The sequence below is a fragment of the Sciurus carolinensis genome, chromosome 10 (genome assembly GCF_902686445.1).
Source record: "Sciurus carolinensis chromosome 10, mSciCar1.2, whole genome shotgun sequence".
Lineage (NCBI taxonomy): Eukaryota > Metazoa > Chordata > Mammalia > Rodentia > Sciuridae > Sciurus > Sciurus carolinensis.
The window spans coordinates 79,991,019-80,011,742 of NC_062222.1; the positions used below are offsets into that span (position 1 = coordinate 79,991,019).

A 20,724-nucleotide genomic window follows, 5' to 3' on the forward strand; every position below is an offset into this window, starting at 1 on the left:
GCACCAACCTCATTTAGGCCCTTATCATCTCATATTTGCCCATTTCTTTTCTCCCTCCTCCTAGACCTTCTCTCTGATTTAGTTTGTTTATGGCCAGCATCATCTTTAAACAACATATTGGTCATGTCACTTCCATGGGTCCCCTTGGCACAAGCTGACACTTCCCAGGCTTCTGGTTGACACATCCCTCCTTCCCTTCACAACCTGTACTCAGCAGGGGAAAAAACCCAGAACATTTTCCCACAGTCTCTTTATCTCACTTATTAAATCTCACTTATTAAAAGTGAGAGAGTCACTTTAGAGGAATGTCCTTTTATGGATGATATAAGGCTTATTACTTAACTGTTCTCCTTGTTACATTCACTTGGATTGCCCTTTTGTTTCTACGTTTATCGGGATCATACTCAGTATTAAAGGCGTCTCATAGAACCTGCCCCTTTCAAAAAAATTCCCTTACCACCCCCAGTCTTCAATGAGAGCTTTATTTTCTTAGTCTTGAGATTAGTAATTAATCAGTTGGTTTGTTGGTTGATAATGTATATTTTTTCATTGTGTTTGATTGTTTAAATAAAACTTCAGGCATAAATATTCTTTCTTGCTCAGCTAGGTCTCAGTTTCTTAAAAGCCAGGAACAACTTTGTATGCATTGTTTCGTATTCTTTATAGGGATAAAAACCGTTTCCTGCTCATGGTAGGTGCTCCCCTAAATAATTAATTTTTGTTTACCTGTATTTTGTCCTCGTCTTTTTGTTTTAGATCATACACAGAGATATAAAGCCAGAGAATATATTAGTCTCCCAGTCTGGTGTTGTTAAATTATGTGACTTTGGATTTGCACGGACACTGGCCGCTCCAGGAGAGGTTTACACTGATTATGTGGCAACTCGCTGGTACAGAGCTCCAGAACTCTTGGTTGGTGATGTCAAGTATGGCAAGTAAGACACCAGTACTGAGAGGGAGCAGATTTTAACTCTCTTTTCTTGATAAAACGGAGTATGTTTACAATATAATAAATGATTCTTCTAACACTGAAAGGAAGGCTTGAGTTAAGGGAAGTTAATAAAGTGACTTGTAATCACTTTATTTTGGTACTTGCCCTTTAAAAATTCTCATGAGGGCTGGAGGTATAGCTCAGGGGAAGCTCTCTTGCCCAGCTTGCCCTGGCTCGGGGTTCAATCTCCAGCACTGCAAACCAAAAAAAAAAAAAAGCAAACAAGCAACATTCCTGTGAAATAACTTGGAGTGGGTTTACTTATTTTAAAGGTGGGGAAATTAAGTTGAGTAAATGGTCTGCTTTTGACAATAGGTCAGAAATATATATATCTATCATTTGTAAAGAGAGACTAATTTTGATTGGACAAATCTGACATCGTTGAAATAAGACCAGGTAGTGTAGGCAAGGGGTTGGGGTAAAAACATAATTAAACAAAATGTTTTTAAGATGTAAGTTGTCTTCAAAAATAATTTTTCAAAATAGAGAGGATTGTAAGTTTTACTGCTTTGATAGAAATCTTTCTAAAATATTTTCTACAATTCTCTGTTTTCAGAGTTTATTAAATGTCCTTAATATTTTCTTAATTGCTCTAAGTTCACACTTTATAGCCACGCTACAGTTTTTGTACCATTTTCTAATTCAGCAATGACTTTAAGGAACATCAAGGTAGTTGTTCCTATGTTAAATGAAACTAATATGTTATTTAAGTTCTTACAACTAATTTTTAAGATTTTTAAAAAAATGTTTCCCATTAGCCTTCAGGACCTGTTGTTATTGTATTTGTCTTCAACAATCACCTTTTTTCTGCTGTGCTTTTTTAAAAAATTTTTTGTGAACCAAAGAATAAACTGACCTTGTTAGAATTACATGTAAACAAAGAATGAATAGACTCTGAATGGAAGCCTGAGAGCCTTATTTTCAGAATAAAGTACATGTAATAACTGTTTTGTCTCTTCAGAAGCTCTTTCCCTCTTTGCCACAAGATTAAAACTTCTGGAAATCTCACTTATTAAAATTGAGAGCGCTCTTTAGAGGCATGTCCTTTTATGGGTAATTTAAGGCTAATTACTATTATTCTCAATATCCAGAATATAAAATATTAATATGCAGAATAGATTCAGTTACAGTAAACATATTAGGATGCCAAATTTTATACCACATTTCATTTCTTTCAGGGCTGTTGATGTGTGGGCCATTGGTTGTCTAGTAACTGAAATGTTCATGGGGGAACCACTATTTCCTGGAGATTCTGATATTGATCAGCTGTATCATATTATGATGTGTTTGGGTAAGATTATGCATCTGCATTTTAAATTCTAGAAGTTTTTTTTTTTTCCTGTGTGTGTGTTTATATTGATTTTTAAAGTTGTTGGTATATCAAAGAGGCTATCTATTCTAAGTGAAGGTAGGGAACAAATAGGAAAACATATTATATATGCAGGTGTGTGTGTGTGTCCCTGGCTCAGCCTGGTTTTAGTTTATCTGACATGTGTTCTTAATCAGGCTCATCTCCCCGTCCTGTCAACAGAGAAGAAAAGAATAATTGTTCGTTTCGTGTACTTGTACATTCACTTAATCACATGCAGAGAGGATACAAATAATCATCATCTTTGGTCACTAAACATTTGGTGAAATACAATCAATACTCTCATTCTCAAAATGAGGGACACAGAGACTTTGAAGATAATCTTGCTTCATATTTGACTTTCACTCTTAGCACTTGGGACAAAATTTCAAAACTAGACTATTGGAGTCTTTCCTTTGTTGAAATATCAACTTAATGTTCAGAGATAGAGCTTGGAAGATGAAAATAATGGGAAGCATGTGGCAACTATTTGATTTTAAGTTTCCAGATGAGAAATTCAATAAGCAATAAATAATTTCTTATGTATATATACATATATATAGATAGATAGATATTAAAGTTGTGAGAAAAAGTGAAGTGCTCAAATCCGTCCTTAGATACAGGTACAAAATCAGTTGACTAAAAATTAAATTCTTAAAGGGAGGAACTGATTTGTTTAGATTAGATTCTGTCTACATTACTGTATTTTATTTGTTTTGGTCAACTCATTATGTTCTGTTGTTAGAAATAAAGTGCTGGTACTTATATCTGAAAAGTTATAAAATGTTCTTTACCTGTCCTTTTCCTGTGTTCCTTCACTTCAGTTCTACTTATAGCAGCTTGTGAACTTTTCTAAATGATGTATTGAGATAGCAATGTTGACTTCTTTGAGTTGACTTATGTCAAAACCAGTATAAAGACTGTCCTTACAATAACAGCTCTGTTTTTGGTTGATTTTGCATGCTGAGAGAGTCCCAAAATCCTTAAGCTGTGTTCCACCGTTTCCTCTCCTCCACACCACGTCTCTTCACCATTTCAAGTATAATGACAGAGATGTGTGCTGTTTTCACTTCTAGGTAATTTAATTCCAAGACATCAGGAGTTGTTTTATAAAAACCCTGTGTTTGCTGGAGTAAGATTGCCTGAAATCAAGGAAACAGAACCTCTCGAAAGACGCTATCCTAAGCTCTCTGAAGTTGTGATAGATTTAGCAAAGGTAGTCATATTTTTTCTTATCACTTTCTGATAGGAAATTTATGTATTATGGAGACTTGGTTCTCTCTCTTTTTTGTCTAGTTGATCTTTTGGTCAATAATTTGCTCATGATCTTTGTTTTTGTACATTGAAGAAGAATTTAAATAATTTGGTGTGTATGAGTGTAGAAACTTCAGAGATTAAAAACCTGAAAATTTTACCTGTTTTAAAACTCACTAAGAAAACATTTAGTGTTATATAACATATATTTTAAAGTCTGAAAACATTCTCATCAAAAAACATAAAAATTGTATATTTTGCTTCCTTTCGCCGGAACCGCCATCTTCCAGTAATTCGCCAAAATGACGAACACAAAGGGAAAGAGGAGAGGAACCCGATATATGTTCTCTAGGCCTTTTAGAAAACATGGAGTTGTTCCTTTGGCCACATATATGTGAATTTATAAGAAAGGTGATATTGTAGACATTAAGGGAATGGGTACTGTTCAAAGAGGAATGCCCCATAAATGTTATCATGGCAAAACTGGGAGAGTCTACAATGTTACCCAGCATGCTGTTGGCTTTGTTGTGAATGAGCAAGTTAAGGGTAAGATTCTTGCCAAGAGAATTACTGTGAGTATTGAGCATATTAAGCACTCTAAGAGCCGAGACAGCTTCCTGAAACGTGTGAAGGAACATGATCAGAAAAAGAAGGAAGCCAAAGAGAAAGGTACCTGGGTTCAGCTGAAACGCCAGCCTGCTCCACCCAGAGAAGCACATTTTGTGAGAACAAATGGAAAGGAACCTGAGCTGCTGGAACCTATTCCCTATGAATTCATGGCATAATAAATGTAAAAAAATAAAAACCTGTGAACTTTAAAAAAAAATTGTATATTTTAAGGGGAAATTAGAAGAAAAGTAGGATAAGAAAATAAAAATAAAATTGGAAAATACTAAAGTGTAGGGTATAGGATCATGACCTATACCATATTGTCAGAGATTTCTGTTTAGATCCTGGATTTGCTGAAACTAATGTAAAAATAACCGTTACTTTTGCTTGTTTCTAACTGATGAAGATATTAGGGAGATTTTCACTGCATCAAGTTATCTCTAAAAGTTGACTCTATAAAATTATTAGCTCAAATAGTTCTCATTTCTTAGACTTGTCCAGAGAATTATTAAAATTATTATCTCCAAAGTGCCAGGATCACATAACGTTTCCCAGGATTTCTTTTTGCTTTCTTTAACTCATTAAAAAAAAAAAAATAAGTTTAGTAAACTTATAACTAATGATAAGTTTTTAGAATAGTATGTTTGTACTTTTTTACATGATCTAATAGATTAAGCATTTGTCATGGACACCATCTGTCTATAAAGAGATTTAAAAGGGAATAAAGGTTATACTATTGTCTAATATATATCTCTTAAAGTAGGATCATATAACTTTTAAAAGTTTTCATTATAGAAAATTTTAAAAATAGAAAAGAAAGTAGAACAAATAGTAATATAATAAACCCTCACATACTTATCTAGTTTCAGCAATCACCAACATTTTTATAATCTTGTTTAATATAGCCATATTCACATCAATGTTTTTTCCCCCACCTTGGAGTATTTTGAAATAAATACCCAACATTATATTATTTCAGTTATATGTGAAGTTTACAATTATTCATAGAACTTTTCTTATTTATTTAAAGCTACTTTATTGAGTCCCTTATATTTTTATTAACATTGAGGATTTTCAATGTATCACAATGAAACTTGCATTAAAATAAAATTATCTATGTAAAGTAACTAGCACAATAGGAAGTACAGAGTGGGTCTTTTCCTCCTCTGATCTCAGTAGTTCTAATTTTTAAAAATTCACAATAATTCCTTACTATCATAAAATATGTAACCATTGTCCAAGTTTTAACTGTCATGTAATTTTTTAGTAGTTTGAATAAGGATCCAAAGTCTATAGATTACAATAGATTGATTGATAAGTCTTTTAAGACAATTTATAGGCTTCTTTTAATCTCCTTTTTTATTTAAACCTTGCAGTTTGTTGAAGCAACTAGGTTGTATGTCCCATATAACTTTCTCCATAATATAATCTAGCATGTTCATATGTCCTTTATTTCTTATAAACTCATAGGAGAGCTAGAACTTGATCCAGAGTCAGGTTATTTTTTTGGCATATTTTGCATCATAGGAGTTTGTGTATTTCTGTTTAGTGCTATTGAATGGAGCTTTTTCTTTTCTTTTTTCTTTGTGTGTGTGTGTGTGTGTGATATTAGCAACCATTGATGATTATTTTATCAATTTGTGCTTTTTTTCTTTATCTTTAGTTAGAGGTGTTTAAAATTCATTGGCTATGAAAAAGCATTTCCTTTTTATTCTGTATTTAGAAATTTAAATGTAGGGAGTTTTCCTTGGATAAGAATTATTTCTGTTCTTGATTTTTTTAGAAATGCTTACATGTTGACCCAGACAAAAGGCCATTCTGTGCTGAGCTGCTACACCATGATTTCTTTCAAATGGATAGATTTGCGGAGAGGTATAGTACTAACCCATGTTTTTCAGGTCATAATAATCTAGGGTTAAAGTAAGGCTTCCACACAGTCACAAACAGCATTTCCCTTTTTTCTCTTACCATCTGTTTTTGCAGGACTAAAGTATCTACCATCATACCCCAATTCACCCTTACCAATAATGCAGTTCCTAGGAATGGTCTTCTATGTTTACTAAACTGGTGCGATTAGTTTTCAAGAAGCATTACTTCATGCTTTTTTGCCCCATTTTCCCTGTGGTGACATCTGCCATTCAGATCACTGATTCTTAAGTTGCTACCAGCTACGTGATGCCATTATCTTCTGTGCTGATAGTTTCAAAGGTGCCATCTTCTGTTGCTGCTACACTTACAGCCAACACCAAGTGCTGTGATGCTGCTGACACTGCTGATGTGCTGGAGATTGTAATGTGCCAAGTCTGTGGGTGTCACAGCTACTGGCATAGTCTCCAGTGCAGAAGTGCCGCTCCAGGTGCTGGCATCAGGGCAGCTGACAGAACAAAAAAATAGTAAGATGAACGGCAGTTATGTTACTTTATATTTTTGCAAATCTTGTTAATATTTAGCTTAGCAGAAGACAGCTGGATTCTTATGTTTGCTTTTACATTCAATTAATTGTGCTATGTTTTTTGGTTGAAATATATGAAGAAACTCTGGCCTTACACAAACATGTGGTTGGAGAAATGGAAGCAAATTTTCATAGCCTTTTTGGATAATTGTGGCTATTCTTTAATTTTATACCAAACTCTGATATATTCAAACTTGGCAGTGATAGTTTCTTAAAGGTTGGTCACTCTGAAATCTGAAACTGTATCAATGAACTGTTTTTCTTTTGTTGCATTAATATCTATTTATTTCTCTTGTCTTTTGAGTGGATCTTTTTACCCATTCTTTTATAACATCATGCATTAATCATTTAGAAAAGGTTGTTATATTTCATTGTATAATATCAAAAAAGTCGCATTCTATTTCATTAGAAAACTGTTTTGAAACCATTGGGAAGCTTCTAAGATTAAAAGTTCAACAGAATTCTAATTTTTACATGAAAGCCTGAGTTTTATTATTGACACAAATATTAGTTTTTTCCTTAAAATGACAAATTTATTTATTTTTATTTTTAAAAAGAATATGCCTGCCACATACCCCAAATTTAACTAACCATAGGTTTTCTGTCACTTTTTTGTTTTTAAACTTGATGTACTTTTTTTTTAACCTTTATTTTATTTATTTATTTTTTATGTGGTGCTGAGAATCAAACCTAGTACCTCACACGTGCCAGGTGAGTTCTCTACCACTGAGCCACAACCCCAACCTGTCATTCTTTCTTTCAAGTAAAAATGTTTCATGAAAAAGTGTCTAGTATGTATCTTATACAAATGTTTTTCTTAAGATGATCATTGCACTTTGGTTCACAACAGGTGCTTTCTGTATATCACCAATTTGTCACACAGAATATGCAAAGAGGGTTTAGCTTCCATCAAATTAATACCTCTTCACTGCCTCATCAGGACATTCTTAAGTAAAACTGTCTTAACTGCTTTCTTTTTTTAAACTGAAAATGCATGACATTGAAAAAAATGATTCCTAATATAGTTGGTGCCAGTGTTTCAATTTTTGGTAAAGTGCTGGCAATTTTTCCCACTATTGCTTTTATAGTATCAATTCAAATGTTAACAGACAACATCTTCATATTAAGATAAGAATAGCTTGTGCCAGGTGTGGTGACGCACACCTGTAATCCCAGCAATTCAGGAGGCTGAGGCAGGAGGATCGAAAGTTCAAAGCCAGCCTCAACAACTAAACAAGGCCCTAAGCAACTGAGCAAGACCCTGTCTCAAAATAAAGAATAAAAAAGGTTGGAGATGTGGCTCAGTGGTTAAGCGCCCTGGGTTCAATATCCCAGTACCAAAAAAAAAAAAAAAAAAAATAGAATACCTTGGACTTTTTGAACCTCTTGAATGATACCCAGGGAAACCTAAAGATCTATAGACTACCCTTTCTTAACTGTTGATCTAGTCCATGATTTTTCTTCTTTTAAATAAAATAGTCTAGTCTAACCCTTGATTAAAAATGAATTATCTTGAAATCAATTGTTTTTCTAGGTTTCTCTGTTTCATACAATTTCATTTTATTGAGGAATATATTTTTCTATGTAGGTTTTCTCAGGAACTACAGTTAAAAATACAGAAAGATGCTAGGAATATTTCTTTAACTAAAAAATCCCAAAACAGAAAAAAGGAAAAGGAAAAAGATGATTCCTTAGGTGAAGAAAGAAAAATGCTTGTTGTACAGGTAAATGTTAATGTTTTAAATTTTAATTTTGAGGGGAGAATGAAGCTTTTAGAAGTTTTCCGAGTGGTGACCAAGTTCTTAACTGATAGCCTAGTTGTAAAAAAATATATCTTCCCTACAAACATTGCCTATTTAAAAAAAAGCTTAGTATGTTTTTAGTGCCAGTGTGTATCAGGTAACAATAGTAGAGCTTCTCAGGAAATTAAGCTTGTTAACATAAAATAATGACTCTGCTTTAAAGGAGAAAAGAAAAGTTTTTGCTGAACCAAGTACAAGTGATCATTGCCCGGGATATTGACTCAAGTTACCCTGAATGATGTGTTTCACTGTGGAAGATGTTACATGAATTTTTATATAACCTTAGAACAAAGAAGGTCATAAATTAAATACATTTATGAAATACATTGGTGGAGACTAGGTAGACTAGCTACTGCAGAAGGAGAAATCTCTTCTGTAAGTTCAGATATTATAGCATTTTTAACTTTAGGGTTCATGGAGGCTAGAGGTCTGCTAAGCTTAGTGATACATTCCAAAAGTTTTACCTAATAGTCATGAGGATGTTAGGTCAGATACAGAGGTTGAAAGTAAATGGCTATTAAAGGGACTAAGACAGTTCAACTTGATTTTGGCTCTCGACCCACATCCCATCTCTCCACAATCACGATGTTGTAGTCAGCCAAATTCAAACAGTTTGCAGGATCTTTAATATAGATGTGGTTTCTTCAGAGAACTTCAGTTCCATATACTCATCCAAGAACACTTAGACGTGTGTATGTGTGCACACACACAGGGAGAACAAACATACAAACACACAGGGAGCAAACACACACACATACACAAACACCCTACTCTTCTCCCTTAAATGATATGAGAGAAAAATATTGTTTTAGAATTGTACATAGATTGGAGCATTATAAAATTGAGATTTGGATGTTTAAATTTGCTTTTCTGGCCAAGTTGCCCAGGATCTGTTCTTGATAAAGTAATTCAAATTCACTACCAACCCTTTACCAACTCTCTGAATCAGGGAACATAAAAGCAAGAAAAGTAGCTTTCTTTCTTTTTTTTTTATTGGCATTGATTTTTAATTCATACAGAAGTTATTACAAATATACATCAATGTCAACTGAAACAGTTTCATTGAACACTACATATAGGAAATCAGATTTAATAATTACATTTAGCATGTGGGCAGTAGTGCTGGTTTCAGAGTTTAAAGGTCATTGATGATTAGGCTAAGTTTAAATTAAATTGTTCCATTTTTCCCTCTCCCTCCTAGACTGCAAATTTGACAGATGGGAAGTACTGGTATTGAGTTAACATTACCTAGTAAAGGAAGTGTCAATACCTGTTTTCTGTTCGCGTTCTTTGTTGCATCTCATTTAAAGTAGTTTTCTTAATTCCTCTTTCACTTTTATTTCCCCGTTGACATTCATACACACATGTACTTATACCATACACACACATACACAAATCCAAATATACTATCAGTTACTGTGAATTACATTTTGGTTCTTTTTGTATTTTCACAATAAACATGTGAATGAGAATGTGAGTTTAATTTTAATTCCATAGGTAGAATAAAGATAATGGTCCCAAAAAGGTGATACCTGTAAAATTCTGCTTGAAGCAACGAGTAAATACTTTATAAGAAGAGGTGATTTTCTTTCTTTTCAGATCACTAACCTTAACATTTCTATTCATGGTTAGGATACCAATGCTGATCCCAAAGTTAAGAATTCTAAGGTATTTAAAATCAAAGGACCAAAAACTGATGGAGAGAAAGTTGAAAGAGTCAGTAGAGCTTCAAATGCCAGCTGTCTCCTTGACAGTGGTACAAGCCACATCAAAACAGTGCCTTCCACAAGCCTCAGAGACTGCAGCAATGTCAATGTGGACCACACAAGGAATCCAAGCACAGCAATCCCCCCACTTACACACAATCTTTCAGCAGTTGCTCCTGGTGTTAATTCTGGAATGGGAACTATCTCAGGTGTACAGAGTTACAGGTATGAATTAGGAAAGTAAGACCAAAAAATTACTAAAAGATATATTTGCAAATGACAATGTCTGTTAATTCATCCACATTGTTTTACTCTTAGAATTATGGCTGTTACTTATACTTGTCAGGTAGTTGTTAGAAAACTTTTTGACTTGTATGATGAAAATTATTAGGATTCGTACAAAAATTTCACCTGAGTCCTAAGGAAGTAGAGTTGTAATGTTTAAGAGGAGGAGATTTTACAACTGTTTAGTCTAATAATGTGAAAGAAGGTTATTGTAATAAAAGAGATATTTGGTTTGGGGGATCTGCTGCTGCATTGTCTGGCTATTGGCACTTGGTGGTAAAAGTAAGCTTCTTTTGGGAATTTGGCTAAAAGGAAGGTAAATTTTGCCAAAAAGAAGGTAATTTATTTGGTAGGAGCTGGGACTGTGAGGGAGGCATGAGTCAAGTGATAAATGATAGAATGCTCCACCAGATTTATATGCAATGTATATTTGGAAATAGGGATCAAATTCTGATTAAGCTGCATAACACTTGGTGCTGTGTCATTTGATTTTGTGCTTGAAAATAATAATCATTATTGATTTTAACTTTATATTTTTTTGCAGAGTGGATGAGAAAAGTAAGAAGTATTGTATTCCATTTGTTAAACCAAATAAACATTCTCCGTCAGGAATTTATAATAGTAACGTGACCACATCAGTAAGTAAATGTTCCCAGTGGCAGAAGAGCAAGCACTAGTCAGTTCTAGACTTGTATTAATATTCAGTATGATAGTTAAGAACTGAGAATTGTATTTAGAGTCATAAAGTGAAACCTTAATTATGCATATGTCATCCTGTCACAGTCATGATGTAGAATTCTGAAAGTTTAAGTCTGAAAGATGTTATTATAATTCCGTTTGCTTTGTGTTTGGCAACATAGTAAATTTTATCAATGCTTGTCAATCAGTTCTTTTTTTAAGAATAAATGAAAAGAGAAATCACCAGATTTTTGGTGAAAGTATTTTGTTTACTCATTTAATAAATATTTCTTGATCATATATTTTATATAAGACACTGGAATTAAGTCAATCACTCTTTTCATGGAACTTATGGTCTAGAAAATCAATTAATTAGAAACACACTGTCAGATTTTAGTATTCAAAGCATGTCTAAGGTTCAGAGATAGCACAGGAGGGAACTTTATTATTCTTAACATAGCCTGCAGAATGCTGCTTTTAAAAATTGTCAAATCATCATCATTATTCTGTTCAAAATCCTTTATTGGCTTCTTTATTCTGAGTAAATGCCAAAGTCCTGATGGGGCCAGTAAGTCCCTGCATGATTAAAGCCCCCTACCCCTTTATCCCATTTCCTTTCTTTTCATCAATCTGTTCCAACCATGCTGTTTTCCTTGTTATTCCTGAAATATGGCTAAGCATTTTTCTGGACTTTTTCACTTACTATTTCCTCTGTTTTAGAGCATTATTCCTCCAGATAACCCAATAAATGTACTTTTTCTCCTCTTTATTGCACATAAAACCTTCTTGTGAGCTCTTCTTTAATATTGTAACTAACTGGGCTGGGGTTGTAGTAGAGCATTTGCTTAACATGTGTGAGGCACTGGGTTCAATCCTCAGCACCACATTAAAAATAAGTGAATGAAATAAAGTATTGTGTTCATCTACAACCAAAAATATTTTTTAAAATATTGTAACTAATTTTTCCACATTTCTCTCTATTCCTTCTTCCTTAATTTTTTTCCCATCACCTATACCTGCATCCTCTATATGCTCATTTTTATGCATAGTCTGTCTCCTCATAATAGAATGTGTAAGCTTCCATGTCAGTTATTTGTGCTGTTTTCTTCATTCATCTACCCTATTACTTAGAATAATGTTTAGTCCCATAAATCTGCTTAAGAAAGGCTAGGAGCATAGTTCAGTGGTGGAACATGTGCTTAGCATGCATAAGGTCCGGGGTTGGGAGCCCCAGCAAAGAAAGAGGGAGGAAGAGAGGGAGGGACGGAGAGAGGGAGGAAAGAAGGAGAGAGAGAGAGAGAGAGAGAGAGAGAGAGAGAGAGAGAGACAGATGCTCAAGAAATGTGGAGAAAAAGTAAATTCTTTTCATAGAGAAAGAGAGGTATGGATATACTTCCCAAACTGTCTTTTTTTTTCACTAATTTCTCTTCTGTCATTATCCTCAGAGACAAAAAATACAGTCTTCTCATATCTCTCATGATTTGGACATCGCTGTTTTTCTTTTACTTATTCTTAGTTTATAACTTCTGTGCTCATGGTACTTTCCTTTTTGATAATACCCTACTGATTTCTTTGTGGATATTTGTATTTTATTTGTATTTTATGATCCTGGTCTGTCCTGGAAGATTATTTCAATCAGCAAGCCTTTTTAAAAGTAACTATTAAAAAAAAAAAAAAAAGTAACTATTCAATATAGTTTTTACAGAACTGATATCAATTACTTTCAGGCATTGAATATTCAATGCTGACTAATACTTTTAGATACTATTTTTATTTATTCTTTAGAAAAAGTAATCAAGAATGGAGGTAAAGATTGGAGAAAAGACCCACTGGAATCTTTCCTTAATGAAAATTAATGCAGATAGAACTAAATCTAGACTTCTTCAATTTCTTCATCGAAGATCTGTACTTTCTCATGCTTTATGCCATAATTCTGGGATGTGAATAAATATATAAACATTTATTATTATGTGTTTTTTGCCACTTTTTAATGTGTAAATCTGGTAGCTTGAACTTACTTTTTTTAAAACTTTTTTTTAGTTGTCAATGGGCCTTTTATTTATTTATTTACATGTGGTGCTGAGAATTGAACCAGTGCTTTACACATGCCAGGCAAGTGCTATACCACTGAGCCACAGCCCCAGCTCCCTGAACTCACTTTTTATTTTTTGTACTCAAAGAATTTTAGTGGCTTAATGTCATTATGTGTGTGTATTTCATTATATATATGTATGTATACATATACACGCATATATGATTTAATCATATATGTTTTTTAGCAAGTCACATAATCCCATGTGCCATTTATTTTGAAAGTGTTGAAAAGAATGTAGAGTTTCTGCAATTCTTAAATGAAAAAGATCATAAAAATATCAAATTCATAAAGTTGGAGAATTGAAGTGCCAGTACTATTCCTCACTTTATTATGTTTTCTGACTTTATCAACTATGAAGTAATAAAAATAGACAAGATGAGGAAAATAACTAAAATTATAGTTTTTTACTAAATAAACTATATTCAGGGGAAGATAGTATCATGCTAACTGTGAGAAGCAAGACTAGAACAAATACAGAAAAACAAGTAACAAGATTTTATTGAGAAAGTAAGAATAAACCTTGGAGGAGATATGATAATGTTACTGAAATTGAAGGTTCTGTTCACCACTCAACCAAAACTTAGGAGACATAAGATGGAAGATTAAAAAAAATGGAAGAAAACAGGTTTATTCAAAGCCATTCCTAAGAAAGTTAGAGGAGACTTTTCTGTCTCAGATCTCCATTTGAGGGTGGTCAGGGGTGCAAACAACTTTTATGAAAGATAAAGGGGGTACAGTGGGACAAAAGGCAGGAAATACACCTGTGTGGATTTAGCTATGCTATGCTTGCTAGAGAATTATGTTCAAAGTCCAGCATTCGTGGTGCCTGCCCAGTCTAGGGGCTAGTTTCTCAGTTTCCATTCTTAGCATGAGGAAGTTAAGATGGAAAAAAAAAAATTTAACCAGGAAATGAAATCATTAATTTGGAGCTTTTAATTTCAAAGGAGCTCTATTACAATAATACATGTAATACACTGCTCTAAATTAGGGTGAATATAATGGCAACTATTTGCTGAAAAGCCTAAGTGTTATTAGGCTTGACCTCACTGGCCTGAAAGACCAGGGTATTGATTCTCATCTTCTATCCTTCTTTGCTAGGACTTATGCTGAAGGTTGGCATGAGGAAAAGGGGAAATTTAGAACAATTAGATTATTCACTTGTTAATAATTTTAATAAATTTAATAAAGTGTAGGTTTAGAATAATTGAGTGAAATGGTTTCCTATGTTATTAATATCCTTCAAAATTTTTATTCTGGCTCTTCAAATCTATAAACTTTAGGATATGAACTAGTAGTTATAAAAAGAAAGCCTAGCTTACCCTGAAGTTCATTTATTTATGTTAACAATTCTGACGATATTAGGTCTCTGGTGAAAAAAGCCTCCTTCAGGCAAATAAGAAAAGAAGGGAATATTCCAAGACAGATGTTCGTTTGCCTGAACTGAACTATAATCATCTCCCTGAACTAAAAGCCTTGGAAGGCATAGGTATGTTTATGATGCTTTTAATTTTTCAATCCTTTTGTTCACATTATAAAATGTACATTAAATAAACTAAAAATATTAGAAATAATTTATGGTAACTTCACATATTTAAGTAGTTAAATGTGTATATTCTTATTTATGTGTAATAAGTACATATTGAGGGACAGAAGTAGAATGTGGAAAACTAACAAAATGTATATTTTTTCATTGTGTTTATGGTTGTTTTTATCTAGCTCGAAATTCCAGGCTAATAAAGAAAGAGAACAAAATTCTTTCAGAATCTCGGATTCCTTCTCTGGCTGCTATTGACCTGCACACTCCCAGTATTGCTTTACATCAGGTATTGAAATATTTGTAGTAAGAAAAAACTTAGATCTCTTGCATATTCAATTTATTTTAAGGTTTATTTTAAGGAAAATTTGCTCTTAAGAATTGGGCAGGGGCTGGGGATATGGCTCAGTTGGTAGAGTGCCTGCCTTGCAAGCACAAGGCCCTGGGTTCAATCCCCAGCACTGCAAAAAAAAAAAAAAAAAAAAAAAAAAAGAATTGGGCAGGTTTTCTGTTGAGATTTATAAAATTTTGCTTGCTAAAGCTTTTTTTATAGGTCATTGCACTTAGTATCTTATTGCATAAATATTTATATAAGAACTTCCCAACTGGTAGTAAACAATTTTTTACATTAAAAATGTGTGTGTGTGTGTATGTGTGTGTGTGTGTGTGTGTAACCTAGCTATGTTCTTTATATAACAATAGGCTTTGTGAGAGTTTGTAGTATTTTTTATTGCATTAACCCCAAAGTTAATTTTGAAAGAGTAGAACTCTGGAATTGTTTTTTATTCTTTCAGAATGAATTGTCTACTTGACATTTTTTTCCTCAAGACAATCCATTTTGCCAAGGTTAAAGGTTTTCTATTACATATAGTCTTCTTTCGTTAGAATTTCTTTTAGTTCCTCAGAATGTATATTTTTCTGTTTCTTTCCTTCTGAGAATTAGTGACTTATATGTTAGACCTTTTGATATTTTCGCACAGGCTCCTGAGACTTACTTTTTCCTAATCTTTTTATTTCTATTCTTCAAATTGTACAGTTTCTTTGACCTCTCTTCATGTTCTCTGACATCTCTATTCTGCTCTTAAGCCCATTTAGTTAGATTTTTAAAAAATTTCATATGGTATATATTTTAATCCTAAAATATCCACTTGTTTCTTTTTTTATAGCTTATATTTCTGTGCTAAGAATTCCTGACCCTTCATTCATTTCAAGTATATTTTCCTTTACTTCATCAACACAATTATAATGGTTGTTTTGAAGCCTTAATATGATGATTTCAACTGGTTTTTGTTTTATAATAAGTTTTATAATAGTGCACCATGATAGATTAGAAATGTCTTTTAACATATATATAAACCAAGAGGTCAAAGAGTAAATGTCCTCTGACTTCATTCTTTCCCATGCAAGCAACTTGAGCTATGAATAGTTAATTCTAAGCATCTGATATTTGCACAGCCAGAATTGGAATTTTGGAGGAGTGAGACATTTGGAATTACTGAGAAACTATGAAGATTGATTATTTTATAGGTATCAGGATCTCCCCTGTCAGATGATTCAGAGGCTGACTTGCCTCGGATGGAACACCAGCACTGAGAATAATTTTAGTTCTGAAGGGGGTAAGTCCGATTTCTCATACTTAAAGCTATGTCACCTTTCATGAGAAATATTTTGTGGTTTTTCTGAGAAAATTTTCAGAACATTCTCTGGTGATTGATTTTATGAGAACTCCTGCCACTTAGAAAATCAAAAGAAGCATTTGTCTATGAAGTGAAATCTTTTTTTAATAGAGCTTATATCTCTTGATCTTAAACTAATCTGCATTTTATTAGATATAGTAATGTGAATTTAGGGTGACAAGTACCCGAGAAGGTTATGTACATTATCTCCCTTTTTGGTATTTTGTCCTGTGGGCTTGTTAAGCAAGATAGATTAAACTATGACTTGGTATTCTCTTTCCCAATAAAGAGGGATCAGCACTATACCAAATGATAACTTTGCTTTTAAATACAGTGTTTTTGTACTAAAAAAAATGTAGACCTTTTGGAATGATAAATTACTATATGTTTAATATCTCATTAATTCTTGTAAAATATGATATTGTGATAAAATACTGTGTTCCCATAACAGATGAATTTCAATAAGGAACCTCCACAAAGCATTTTGAATATCTGTGATATTAAAGTTTACTTTGCTATGAAGTGAAAAAAACTTAAATTTTAATCCTTCATTTGCACAGCCCTTCCTAGATCCAGGGAAAGTTCTTTATAATACATTGATTTGAGTTGGTTCATGTGAACTATGAACAACTAATTCATATAAACTGTTTAAACTGCAGGTTCTACAAACCTTACATCTGTTTTGTCAAAATCAATCATTGCATGAAAGAAGATAATGTGCTATATATGATAGTTTGGATTGATAGTTCTTATAAAGATTATCTTTAAAATCTTATTTTTAATATGTGTAATCTAGGGTTTTCTTAGATTACACAGTTCCCACTAATGCTATCAATTATACATTATGAGAAAGCATGTGAATTTCTAGAAATATTTTACATAAAATATTTGGTGGAATATTCTGTGCTTTTAGATGCTGTTCTAGCACTTGAGATGACATCTCCTTGCAACTAGAGTGCTAATATCCTAAGAGGAAAGATGCGTGATATTTCCTTCTGAACTTCCTGCGTTTTCTAAGAAAGTTGCTTTGCAGAGGAAGGAAAGACAAAGACGTCCTTCAGATTTTCAAAGGAAGATTGAACAAGTTCATTTCCCCAATTGTTAGCTTGTTATTTTTCCAGTCTGTTGATGCTTGCTATTTCAAGATATATACAATGAAAGAATAGTGATATGGTTCTTGTTACATGAATGTGAATTTGCTGTTAGTAGATTGTATATTTAAATTACTAAGATTAAAAGTGAGTAAAAAAGGAGGAGAGAGATACATATAAAAGGTCTCTTGTTATTCATGCATTTAACTTTGTGTGCTTTGTATAAATGTTTACGGTTGAAGAAAACGAAAATCATTCTAAGATCAGTAAAAAAAATATTTCATTTACTTTACTATAAAAACACTTAAAAATCTTGTTTCTAGGCATTAAGGTGATATATAACTGCTGTCCAGAGGTGATGTATCTTTGGTTTCTGTGAGTGTTGTTAATATTCAGTGTATCATGGGAATCTGGCCTTTCTGCTGATCTAAGAACCAAATTAATATAAATCTGACAGAGAAACTTTTTATTTCTCATGATTCAGTACAACTCTGGCATTGTAAGATTCTGGTGCTGATGTACCTGTGTAAAGAAAATGGAACAAGAGGAAAAGGAGAATATTGAAGGTATGCCTTGGAGTTGAGTACTTACTTCTGACTGAAAAGAGTTATAAATACAAAATAGGTGATGGTAAGCAGGGTTACCTATTAATCAGGCTGATTTCTCTTCTTTAGGTCAATTGCTGTTGAATCATTACTGAAGAGGCTTGAGGGAGGGAATGTCTGCTATTATGGACTCCACTCATGTCCACTGGTATTTTGAGGGTGACAATAGAACCCAGAGAAGTTCCTGTCCCCTTGTTGCCTCAAATTCTTAGGCATTCCCAAAGCTTTTCCCTAAAGTACATTGTCATTTACCCATATTCCACAGATTGTGCACAGATCCACAACATTTTAGGTGGGAGAGTTAGACCAATTTAGCTCCAGGTTCTTGTTTCTGGGTTTCCAGCTATGTTTATCATTTTAGTGAGTAGTTATTAAGGAGACCAGAATTTGAGTAGGATTTTTGCCTTAGCCAATTAATAGTGTGTTGTTTTTTTCTAAAAAACTTTGACTAGAACTTATCCCAATAATTTAACTAGAATTTTTCTTTATTACTCAAAGGAACTTAATATTGAAATTCTAACCTGAGATAATTGAGCCTCAAAAGAGTAGGACATTTGAGAGGAAGCAAAACAAACAGTTCCAACATATAAGTCTATAGGTAATGATTAAAATGATACTTGGTTTTGATTTTAAAGCTTTATTTTTAACCTCTCGCCAGGTGTTTGACTAGATTAGTATGGCTAAAATGCTAAAAAATTAGAATATCAGCATTAATAATCTTCATATTAATATATTATTTTTACTTTGAAAAATATTACCAACAGACTCTATAACATAGAAAGCAGACAATACTTAAAGTGTCAACAACAGCTTAATTCAATGCTTTGTTTATGTAAAGAGAAGTGTGAAAATATTAACTCAATTTCTGAGGGTCTAGTCGTTTACCTTCTAATTCTATACTTGCCTTAGGTATCTTTTGCCTATTTAAATACCTTGTGAATAAACTAAGAATCTTTTACTCAAGTCTTTGTTGAGACTTGAGGATCATATCTGATAAGAACCTTGGCTGAACTATTAAAAAAAAGTTTTCAAATTGTGACTGTAGATACTAAACCAAAATAATCTTTGTTTTCAGTTTATGGTTATTTACTCTCCCTTTACAAGGATATGATTTAGTTGCATATTATATGAACTATGTATATGTACTAGTGGGGAACAGTGGGTTTGCTGTGTATGTGTATATTTTAAAATAAATAAATATTATCTAACTAAGCTCCATAGATGGTTTTAATTTATATTTAAGATACTAAAAATAATATATATTCATATATATGTGTATAAGTATATATATACATACACATGTATATATATACAACGCTGTATGGTATTTAATAAATAAGTTTAAAATAATGTTAATTTGTTTTTTGCTGTTGAAAATTTGAGTATAGGGGAAACAAGTTAATTTCCTTTGTACAGCTGGTGATATAAACAGCATAGTGATAAAATGATATATAAAGACTACCTGGTAAAAGTTTTGACAGATCCAGGTAAGGAACCCAGTTTTTCTGATTGAGAATTCCCTGCTTGGTTAGGATGCCTGACTTCCTGTTTAAATGGGGACATAGATGATGTTTCTTCTTATTTTTTGGTTCATTTATCTTAGTTGTGCTACAGGTATACTCAGCTGTGAGTCAGTCTAGACTGAAAAATGTGGTCGATTTGTTTTTTAATCACCTTGTTTATAAGCAAACCACTAGCAGGGAATTAAAGAACCACCAGAGGGCTGCTTCTAGAGGGCTAGTCTTGGTGAATTGGACTAAAATAATTTTTCTCTATTGTTTTGTGTTAAGTATGTTTAGGAAGGAACCTTAACACTTTCCTATTTTTATAAAAATTACTTTATTATATTGCTTTCTAAAGAGACCTATTTTTTCTCTTGATGGCATCAAACATGAAATAACTTGAAAATGTATCTGCTTCTTAACATGCACTTCTGAGAGGTGCCTTACCACAAATCTTGACCTCATCACTTGTATACAACTTGTGATTAGAGTCTTGTGTCTATAGATATTTGTGGATGGCTGACAGTGAGTATATTATACACTGAGAAATTTTCTATTCTATTCTATTCCCCCCCCCCTCTCTTTCTCTCTTTTGGTACCGGGAATTGAACCCAGCGATGCTTAACCGTTGAACCACATCTCCAGCCCTTTTTATTTTTTCTTTTGAGATAGGTCTAAGTTGTTTAGGGCCTCCGTAAGTTGCTGAGGCTGACTTTGAACTTGCAGTCTCCTGCCTCAGCCTCCTAAGTCACTGGATGTCAGATGTGTGCCACCATACCTGGCAGAGAAATTTTCTTTAAAACATAAACTCTGCTCAGGAGGCTGAGACAGGAGGATTGCAAGTTCAAAACCAGCCTCAGTAACTTAGCAATGCCTTAAGTGACTTCAGGAAACTCTGTCTCAAAATAAAAAAATAAAAAGGACTGGGAATGTAGCTCAGTGCTTAAGTACCCTGGAACCAAAAACAAACAAACAAACAAAATAAAAACAAAAACATCCAGAAAATATCATTTTACTTTGTTTTCAGTGAAAATTAATGTTCCCCATTGTATAACCTTGTTCAATTATTTCATTTTTTACTTTAGCCTTCAGGATC

The 20,724-nt window shown here is 33.1% G+C and overlaps 1 protein-coding gene and 1 pseudogene across 2 annotated transcripts in view; both read left to right on the forward strand.

Moving 5' to 3' along the window:
• The window catches only part of Cdkl2 (cyclin dependent kinase like 2), a 43,526-nt gene extending 24,188 nt beyond the window's left edge, over positions 1-19,338 (forward strand). Inside the window, exons 4-15 of one of the 2 annotated variants that reach the window (XR_007110597.1) lie at positions 757-935; positions 2,170-2,282; positions 3,416-3,555; positions 5,986-6,074; positions 8,243-8,378; positions 10,089-10,387; positions 10,992-11,085; positions 14,583-14,706; positions 14,937-15,043; positions 16,282-16,370; positions 17,344-18,087; positions 18,196-19,338. Coding sequence is in view for 1 of the 2 variants with exons in the window: in XM_047567408.1 (XP_047423364.1) it covers positions 757-935; positions 2,170-2,282; positions 3,416-3,555; positions 5,986-6,074; positions 8,243-8,378; positions 10,089-10,387; positions 10,992-11,085; positions 14,583-14,706; positions 14,937-15,043; positions 16,282-16,347 (1,347 nt within the window). In the remaining variant the exon portion in view is untranslated. Of the gene's footprint in view, positions 1-756; positions 936-2,169; positions 2,283-3,415; positions 3,556-5,985; positions 6,075-8,242; positions 8,379-10,088; positions 10,388-10,991; positions 11,086-14,582; positions 14,707-14,936; positions 15,044-16,281; positions 16,371-17,343 lie in introns of both variants that reach the window. The other variant, XM_047567408.1, reaches the window with a different exon arrangement.
• LOC124995022 (60S ribosomal protein L21-like) lies at positions 3,824-4,448 on the forward strand (annotated as a pseudogene).
• Positions 19,339-20,724: the final 1,386 nt, after the last annotated feature.